Source organism: Pterocles gutturalis, unplaced genomic scaffold (genome assembly GCF_000699245.1).
Source record: "Pterocles gutturalis isolate BGI_N339 unplaced genomic scaffold, ASM69924v1 scaffold11764, whole genome shotgun sequence".
NCBI lineage: Eukaryota > Metazoa > Chordata > Aves > Pterocliformes > Pteroclidae > Pterocles > Pterocles gutturalis.
In genome coordinates this window covers 17,357-27,365 of record NW_010128283.1, presented here as the reverse complement: position 1 = coordinate 27,365, position 10,009 = coordinate 17,357, and the positions used below count along the sequence as shown (strand labels likewise).

The 10,009-nt window shown below is 47.6% G+C and overlaps 2 protein-coding genes across 2 annotated transcripts in view; one reads left to right on the top strand and one right to left on the bottom strand.

The window, feature by feature from the left end:
- Window positions 1-286: 286 nt before the first annotated feature.
- Window positions 287-1,399, bottom strand: LPAR5 (lysophosphatidic acid receptor 5). The gene has a single exon (XM_010079567.1). The coding sequence runs from the start codon at window positions 1,397-1,399 to the stop codon at window positions 287-289; it is 1,113 nt and encodes a 370-aa protein (XP_010077869.1).
- A 7,910-nt stretch (window positions 1,400-9,309) lies between these two features.
- The window catches only part of LOC104466220 (protein Wnt-4-like), a 2,889-nt gene continuing 2,189 nt past the window's right edge, over window positions 9,310-10,009 (top strand). The window contains 1 exon segment of the mRNA XM_010079569.1: window positions 9,310-9,367. Coding sequence (XP_010077871.1) covers window positions 9,310-9,367 — 58 coding nt within the window.

Below are 10,009 nucleotides of genomic sequence, written 5' to 3'. Positions count from 1 at the left end.
GTTCTGGGAATCTATGCTGACCAGACCTAGACATATAGATGTGTTTCAAGTTGTTGTTCCACACTATATTTCAAAAAGAGTGAGGTGGGACCATGTCACCAAGACATCTCTGTTTATTCAAAACAACCTTTCATCCTTCAGCTTTGTATCATCACGTTCACCCACATACAGTCTGCTGTCCTCCCTCAAACAGTTCGCCAAGTTACCCTGAGCTGATTGCCATAGTCTTCCTGCAATTATTGAATGGGTGACTTTGCAACTCAGCAATAGCATGACCTTTCTGTGGTTATATTTCCGAGTCCTCAATAGGGCCATTCAAAAATACTGCAGTAGGAAGTGATGGCAATGATTCATTGGGACGGATTAAGATTTTAGTTGGGAGCTGTTTTACTTTTGAGACAGCATGGTCTCCAGTTGACTTACTCTCCAAAACCTGATTCTTAAGCATCCCTGTATCTGAGTCCCAGGCTTGTCCCCGCCGCAGTTTCTTGAAAGTGTTACGGAAACCCTCGGTACTGAAATAGTAGATCAAGGGATCCAGCATGCAGTTCATGCTGGCCAACAGCATTGTCATGATTAACACTTGGCGCACGGAGGCCTGTGTTTCTTGCTCAACCTTTAACACCCGGGCCTTTATCATCCCATAAACTGCCAGGGTAGTGTTGTAGGGCACAAAGCAGATAATGAAGATGACCAGATTCACCAAGAGGAGACGGATAGTCTTCTGCTGTCGCAGGGTCTTCGTCTGGCTGTCCTGGCAGAGCTCCCGAAAGATCTGAATTGAGCAGTATGTCACAGAGCTGAGAGGCAGGAGAAACCCCAAGATTTCAGCCAAGACAACTAGGGGGAAGAGGTTATTCTGCCACATGTTGTCACTAAAGCTTTCAAAGCACAGGTAAATGGTCTGGTTCTGTACCTCACAGTGGTTTTGCTTGTGGACTATGGCTGTGGGGATGGAACCCATGAAGATCACAACCCAGACAATCAAGCAAATGAGCTTGGCCACCTTGGGGTGTCGCAGATGCCGCCAGCGAAGTGGGTGGACAATGGCGACATAGCGATCCATGTTGATGCACATGAGGAACAGGCAGCTACCATACATGTTGATCTGGAAGACAGAGCCAGAGACCTGGCACAGGGTGCTACCAAAGGGCCAGTGGTGGTTGGAATAGTAGTAGAGTCGCAGCGGCAGAGGGAGTGTGAAGGTGAGGTCACTCACAGCCAGGTTGAACATGTAGATCTTCACTACAGACTTCAGGTGCAGGTAGCACATGAATATCCATAGGGCCATCACGTTCAGCATCAAACCTGTAACGAATATCAGGATGTAGCCGGGCAGGAGGAGGTGGTGGTTGAAGCTGTAATCCTTGCATGTCTGAGACACATTGGAAGCTGACATGCCCAGCGGAGATCAGAGGAGGGTCTTGCTGGGATGGCTGAACCTGCTGGTGGGCTAAGAAAGCACAAAGAAAAGCACTAAGAGAAGTAATTCCCCTCTAGGAAGCCACAGGCAGGTCATTCCCCTCATGTGCAGCTGAGAGGTAGATGGGCACATCTCTCTCTTGACTGGTGCTGCTTTGGATTGCTGGTCAGTGGTCGTCTGGTAGGGATGGTAATGTTGTCACCTGCAGTCAGCTTCTGCCTCTAGTTTAGCAATTCTTTCCAGTGGTTTTGGGGATGCTGATGTGGTGGAAGGTCATTGACAGTTGCTGAATGTCAGCACAGTTCCTGGTCAGAGAAGAAGACCAAGACAGGAGAGTTTAAGTTAGAGGGGGAAATTTACTGAAAGGTCAGAATTCCACCATGATGGCTTCTGCTGCAAGAACTCACAAAGAAACCAAGAGAATAAGAAAAATGGACAGTAGAAAAGTGAGCAATTACGTGTCAGAAGAAGCCAGAGCACAGAGAAGGTAGTTGTTGTACAGAATCATTTATCGCTCAGCCCCAGAAAATGCACGTTGCTTTGATCACTGCTGAGAGCACATGTATACAAGAACGAGACAGCACACACAGAAAAAGTAGTCAAGGTGGCTCCAGAAAGAGAGAGAGAAAGAGGAAAAAAAAAAAAAAAGAACAGAGCAAGCATTTTGAGGCAAAAATGCTGACTGGAAGGAACTTATAATAAAAATTGTGTGGTATTGTTTTATATTAGAGAAACAGGACTTTGCACATCCATTGCAGATAAAAAAAATTATCCTACAGTTAGACTTGACTCCACCCTAGCTCCTTGTCCTAGGTGAAACAACCCACACAAATCTGAGCCCCAGCTACTTGGAGTTTCTTATGTTGCCTACATTCATACAGTTCCTTTGGATTGCATGTTCTCAGATCATTTTCCTGCTTACAACGCCGTAAAGCATGAGCAGCACCTCCAGGTAAGGGAGCACATAGCAGTAAAGAAGGAAGGGCCATGGGATTCATGTGGACAACTATAGGTGTGACTCCGAAGTAGTGTGAGGATGGTAACCACTCTAGATACTAGTGGTAGCACTGCCCTGCCAAACATTGATCAACTGGAATGAGCCCAGTGGAAGGCCACCAAAATGGTCTGGGGACTGGAGCACTTGCCCCATGAGGAGACGCTGAAGGAACTGGGCATGTTCCCACAGAGAAGAGAAAGCTCCAGGAGACAGAATAGCATCCTCCCCATACCTGCAAGGTGTTACTCAAGGCAGACAGAGCTAGCTGTTCACAGTGGGGCATGGCAGGGGGACAAAAGGCATTGGGCATAAATTGAAGTGATAGGTATTCAGACTGGACACAGGGAAAAATGTTTTCCGGCATTGCAAGGGCTTACCCCGAGAGGTTGTGGAGCTTCTGTCCTTGTAGGTTTTCAAAACCAGACTGGATAAAGTCCAGAGTAGCCTCATCTGATCTGATAGCTGACCCTGCTCCACTCATAGTGGAGTAAGGGTTGGTAAGTATGACAGAATTCACCACAGTTGTTTGCAGGGGTTAGATAGAGACTCCCTCACAGAGCCCACCTAGAGTGTAATTTGCCTCAAATGGAAAGTAGAATTTTTCTGTCCAGAGGAAATCTTTAGGTAAGGTTGATTCTACTCTAAGAGGAAGCTACTCAGCGACTTGACATGCACAACAAGCATGTCAGACCTTCTGGATGGTATTGTGGGGCAATGCACAGATCTAGAGGGAGGATCTATAAAAGACAGAAGTGTGTGCTGACCTCATAGGTAGGAAAACATTCATTCTGGCAACAACATGTTAAACAATGAACACAGAAGTCTAATATGACCGAGTAGACAGCTATTAATTTGCCCATTCTTTTGTGCTGTTTGGCAGGTACACCACCAAGACAGGTTTCTCAGAGGAACTTCTACTGGCTTGTCAAGCTATAACTGAGTGGCTTTCACCCTTCTTTGACAATGATGGGTGAAAACTTTGTGCGAAGACGGATGTAAGTTTAAAGTATAAGATAATCCAGGAAGACAACGTAAATGTGCAATAATGTTATTGGTTTCAAGTTAATTGATTAGACACCTCAAAAAATCTCAAGGAGGATATGCCAGCTTTTCCTGGAGCCAAAACCATGCAATGACTGTAGACTGAACAGACTGGTGAGACCCTTGTCTTGACCAAGATGAAATGAAGGAGACTGAGATTCTGAGACCGTGGCCTGCTCTAACACGTGTGACCAGACCAGCCAGGTGTCAGATGAAGGTGACTCGTCACCACAGAAAAGCTATTTTTAACAAGAGGTATTCAATAAACACCTCTAGAGAATATAATACGTAAGCACAGTCCACACTGTGTGAGAACAGTGGTCTATCTGCAATTAGTATTCTGTCTCACATCATGAAAGGTGGAAGGATAACATGAGAACAAGGCAGACATGTAGTTATGCTCCCTCAAGTTCTCTTCCTTCTTCCAGCATGTTGTAGCCCTGGGATTTCCTGAGCCAGAGGTGACCTATTTGCATTCAGTATCCCTCAGGGAATTTTTCTTCCATTATTTTTTTCCCGTTGCTTTTGGGTCCATGTAAAATTTACCATCTACAACATCCAGTGCCCGGAATGCCAAGGAGTTCCACAGCTTAACTGCATCTCAGGTGAAGAACCACTTCCTTGTACTCATTTTTGAATCACTACCTGCTAGATTTAGTGCCTAGATTTAGTACTGGAAGAGACAATGGAAAAAATAATCCCTATTCATCACCTTCACCTTATCTATGATGATTTTCTGAATGCCTACCATATTCCCCCTCAGCAACCTTGGGTTTTTTTTGTGTGTGGTTTGGTGGTTTTTTTTTATTTTTGAGGATAAAGGCTCCTTGTCTTCATAGTTGTTCTTCACAGAGGAGCCATTCTGTACTTTTGAACATCCTTGCTGCCCTTCTCAGAACCTTTCCGCTTCTGCTGCAGCCTTTGTGAGCCCTGTGGTGGGGTGCTCAAAACATACACTATGTTGATCGTGTGGATGCACTGAGCTGAGTAGGCGTAGATCTCATTTGCAATGGGTAATGGCCAGTTCAGATTGGTTTTTCTCGTCACTTTGTTAGGTGACATTTCAGCTGTTATTTTAAGGCCAGTCACTCACACCTCTCTTAATCTCTGCAGTTCTTCACAGCCAACCCTCATCTTTTCTAACTTGAATAATTTTATGTCTCCAATGAATTTGTTATTTCATTATTCATTCCTCATGAACAAGTCAAGCCCAAGCCCTAGCGCTGGTGTCTTAGAACTCCGCTGAGAAAACTGACCATCTACTCTCATTCTCTGTCCTATCTCTTAGGCAGTTTTTATCCAAGTAGGAACTTTTTCTCTAAATTTGTTTAGGCACTGTTGGTGAGAGCCCTTTTGAAAGACTTTTGGAAAACCATACGGGCTTCTGTTCACATGCTTGTTGACTCCTTCAAAGAAGGACTCTGAGGCACCGCTTCCCTGTATAAAAGCCACTGGCTCTTCCCCAGTAATTAGATGTGACTGCATGTCAATTGGTTTTTTTCCTATATTATAACTTCTACTAATTTCTTCAGGACAGACATCAAGCTCCCTGGTCTGAAATCCTCCAAGAGCCTTTTCTCAAATTGTTTCTGCTAGTGAGCCTTTAAAAGCAGTTTTAAGCAAATGTTTCTACACCACAGTTAGTCAGGTCTTCCACCCTTCAGTTGTTTTCAGACCTCTGGGGTAGGAGCACTTTCAGACACTTCTTGGTTCATCTTGCTACTCCATAACCATTCCTACCACCGTTTTGATCAGAGACAGTCCTTTGACTAATTTCCCCATAAAAAGAGCTTCTGCCATGGAAATCTCTTAGGCTTTCCTGCCATGAACCCCAGTGCAAGAAATCTGTTTAATCTTTTGCCCACCATCACCTTTTCTCTTTTTTTCTGAGTGGTCTTTCCTTCCATACTAGCCCTTCAGCCTTTGAGACACCAAACAGCAGAGATTTAAACTGTCAGCAAAGATCACCAAGAGTGGAAAACCGATTGGGGTTTTCTGAGGGGATTGGTTTTTTTGTGGGTGGATGGAAGCACAGAAGCAAGAATCCACTACAGTGGTGTTATTGAAGCTAGTCTCAAATTTGATATAACAGATACTGTAATCAACATGTCAGAGACCTGAAATGAGATGCCTACATGCACAGTCTTTGGAAGGGAAGAAGTTGAGGGAAAGGAGCATTTCTCCACAGAGCTCTGGAGGTACTGTTTTGACTTGTCCCTCAAGGAAGAGGAAAGCTGTGAGTAAAGCAGGCTGGTAGCAGGGAGAGAGAAGAGCTGAAACTGGTTAGATTATCCTTGTTGGTTAACGTGTGAGAGCCACAGGCCATGTTCTTTGTGGCTGCCTCCAAGAGAACCTCAAGTACTCATTGCTCTACACAAAAGCTGCTGAGAAGTCTCAAGTCATCAGCTGTGTAAGGAGGCAATGGTACCACAGCTGAATCATCTCCTCACGATGAGATGCTGTCTTGAAATCCTGAAGGAACTTTCTGTTTGGTGACTGGCCTTAAGTGTCCCAGGGGTTGGGGGAAGCATCTTTTTTCCTCTCAGTGAAGATCAATATGAGCCCCTGAAGGCCATCAGCTGAGACCATGGCCTTCTCTCCAGCAGGGACAGAAAAGAGCAATTCAACCTACACATACTACCTAGGCAGATACTTCTTTCTGTTTTCAGGTGGAAAATGGATTTGTTGCTAGTATTCTTGATCTGGGAGGGGGGACAGGGGGAACGACGTAGACGTGACATGTGCACGTGCATGTGTACGCACACACACACACTATGAGCAACTGCTGCAGGGGAGAGGAGCTGCAGAAACTAGAAGGAAGGGTAAATATTGCTGAGGGAGGAAGAGGTGCTGGTATAGGTGAGAGATGGGGGCAACACTGACTGCTGTTGCTGTGTGAGAGGAGAACGTGATGCTGGAGGACGGGCACACAACCCCAAAAAACCCAGTTGAAAACAGTGCACCATCCTTCCCTTCCACACACATTGTCCTGTGACCACCCCACTCAGATGACAGCCACATGCCTCCCCCAAGTGCTTGGGAGCTGCCCAGGGCCCTGGCTGGCATGACGTGCTGGACTGAGATGAGACAGAGGTTGGGCTCAAGGTGGGCACCTCTTGCCAGAGGCAGCAAAACAGCTGCTAGGCAAGGAGTCCCCATAGGACATGAAAAACCCACGGGGATTTTGAGTTTTCACTTTCGTGGGGTGGAAAACCCTGGCTGTTTTTGCATAGGGGGGCTGGAACAGGCAGGCGTGTCCTGAGATGAGTTGTGTGCCTGGCATCTTGCTGCCTGGTCCTAGGCTTCTTCTCTTCTGGCAATATCTCACCAATAGCCACTCCCTCTTAGCACTGCAAAAATGAAGAAGGAGCAGAGTGTGGCAGGACACAGGGTTATGCATGGGGCTGAGAAACGAGGTGGAAAAAGACACCTAGAAAAATCTTGCTGAGCATGCCACAGGGTCAGCGTTTCCAAGAGTGACCTGTCATCTAAACCCTGTGGCGCTTTGGGGCTGCCCTGGGGCTGCAGACAGAGAACATGGCATTGGGGTGCAGAGCAGTGCAGCTGAAAACACAAACTGCACAAGCTCACTTAGTGAAACTGGAACCAAGAGGAAATAACAAAGGACACACCAAACCTCAAAAAACCCACCCATCCTTTTTTTTAGAAATTTAAGTTATATTTTTTCTTAAATGTGGTTGTTTTTTACCTGTTGTAGGAGACATTTAAGCCCCACTTTTCACCTTTTTTATAACCAATAAATTATATTATTGTGATGATTAGAACTGTGAAGGCATTCAAGACTTGGTATAGCTTGTTTTTAATGAGATACATGACAACAAAGCTGAGACCTCCATATTTAGCTCATGAGGTCTGATCACACTGTGACTGCCTAGTGCCCGGAGGTATCCACCCCCCCTTCATCTCCTGAGGTCCCCGTGGACCCCATGGAAAAGGACTTCCATTGTGGGTACCTTGGCAAGTAAGCTCTCCAGGCTGCCCATGCTTTTAGTATCACAGAGTCCAAAAGAAAGCCTCTGTTTGAATAAATACAGAGGTTTGCCTTGCACCTCTATGTCCACTAGGCAACTGAAGAGGCGCAGAGGGTTCCCCAATGCCCCATGGTCAGGTTCAACAGCACACCTGCAGCAGGGGACAGGGACCAGTGCCGGGTGCACCCAGACCATCCATCTCTCCAGTTGTTTCCATCTCACTTACCTCTGCTGGTGAAGAGCCAAGGGTGCACGTGGGCCTGCTGGCTAGCAGTCGCTGTCACGGCAGAGGTCTCGATCCAGGCACCAAAACTGCAAGCAGCTTGAATCAAAACAGAGCCAGGCAGGCTCTTTGGCTACTTGCTCATCAAAATCACAGCCGTCTCCTGCTGCACCATGGCTGGTTCTACATGTGTTTTGCAGCAGTTCATCTCCCCTCCTTTCTCACTTCCTGGTGAACTTGCTGGCCACAAAGCATGAACTTTGCTCTCCAAAGCTGATAAGGTAAAACACATCCTATGAAAGCAAACATAATAGTGAAAGAAGCAACACCTAGGTGTCCTTGCAAGTGAGGAGACCTGCCCTGGGTCATAATGCAAAGTACTTGCTCGTCTTCACTCCCATGCTAACTCAGCCACCCCCAGGACTGACAGGGCAAAATTAAAACATCCCCCTCCCCAGAATATTGCCAAACAGGAGGTAGAAGTGAAATATGGGAAGTGAAAGCAAAGTTGGTTTAATCACTAGCCAGCACAAACGCTGAGTCCACAGGCTTGGACGCTTTGGGGCCAAGCCCCTGTCTGGAGACCCAGCTGCACACCACTGGCACGTGGCAGGGACCCAGAAAGAACCGAGCTCTGAAGAGGTGGCAGTCAAAGGCATGTTTGCCACAGACACCAGTCCCTGTCGTTAAAGTCTGCAGGAGGCGTGGCGCTAAGAAAGTGCAAGGCTTGATTCAGCCGGACATTTGCAACCTAGCACCACCAAGCATACCTGGGAAGGGATCTGCCCTTCTGCAGAGCCCACCTGGCACTCTGTTGCTTCAAGTCCTATTTCCGCTTTGCCAGTCCCAGCACACCTGGAAGAAGACGTGGGTCATGGGGACACGCCTAATCCTACCATTGTCCTTCTGCAGGAGCGGCTGCCCCGAGAAGAAGGTGCCATGCCTATGGGCTTGCTCTTTCTCTACAGCCCTTGCTTGGCTCCTGTGCCTGATGGCTGTTGCTGCTGTTGTTTGACTTTCTCACTCCCTGCCTGCCTTGTTCTGCCATTGCTGCCTCCTCATTCAGGGAGTGACACGCCAAGGGATTTATATTTCTGCTGATCATAAATCCTTGGAGGGTACAATAGCATCTGAACACTGATCTCATCCTGCTCCTTTCTAGTGCCTCTCTTTTTTTAACCAGACCCCCTTTTTCACTTCCTAGTTGCTGGGATCTTTGTTTTCACATCTTTTTGTCTCTTCAGCTCCCATCAAGTCTCTGGTACGGATAAAGGCTTACAGATATACCAGGGGGTGGGGAGAGGGCGCGTGTCTTTCTCCCTTTGCAAAAGGAGCCTTTGACATCCTCTGTGGGAACCTTCCTCTCCCCTGCAGCCCTTGCTCCCCAAGCATATGTGCACATACCTGTCTGTGCCTGGCAGTCCTGGCTCTATCGCGTGTGTCCGAAGAGGAGGACATGGTGGCACTTAGCCTAGCCCACGATGCCCTGAGCCCCACAGCTTCCCTCACCCAGACAGGTTCACTTACCTCACTGGGTCTTGGCACATCAGTCCAGGAGCTCCATCTCCGGCTGCCCAGGTGGGCTCACACCTCTGCCCCTCACAGAGGGGAGAGTCTCTTGGAGGCTCAGCTCATGGGGAAGAGCAGCACAACCCCCAGCATTTCCTCACCACTGTCTGAGTCGACAGCAGGTAAGACCAGATTACTGGGGTGTGTGTTGGAGGCTACACCCTGACGCTGCAGATCCCAACACGTCTGACACCCTGGAGTGCTGGCTCCAGAAAGCAGGAACAAGGACCCAACAGAAAGAGGGATGCAGGGAGCTGGGGAGGCAAGAAGAGAGATGGAAAGTGTGCTACAACAGCGGGACTGCTCAGGTTTGAAAGGATGACTGATAAAACCCTCTACTTTTCATACCTCTTTGTGCAGGGAAATGTGGGAGAGCAGAGCAAAGGGGTTAAAAAACCCACATCTGGAGCCGTGGTGGAAGAACCAAAGCAGGGCCAGAGCAGTGGTGTTTCACTTTCTGAATGATTCAGACAGGAAAAACAGAAACCTCAGGTCTGGGTAAGGAATTTAACTTTGCAGGCGGTGGGGACAGCTGGCACTTCCCAGGCCTGCTGTAGGAGTGTCAGGCTTTTCTCTCAGGACGTTTCAGCTCCCTAGTCATACAACTCACATTTTCCTGGACTCCCAGGGGCTCTTAGGAAAGGGATACCCACTGAGAAGAGGGGCAGCTACCCATTATGCCTGCTTAGGAGAAGGGCAAACACTGTCCCTCTTTCCATGGGAAAGGAAATGAGGGGAGTGAAGGGAGATGTGCCAGGGAAAGA

Excerpts from the sequence above, each read along its gene's own strand:
- LPAR5 (XM_010079567.1), bottom strand. The coding sequence starts at position 1,399 with ATGTCAGCTTCCAATGTGTCTCAGACATGCAAGGATTACAGCTTCAAC.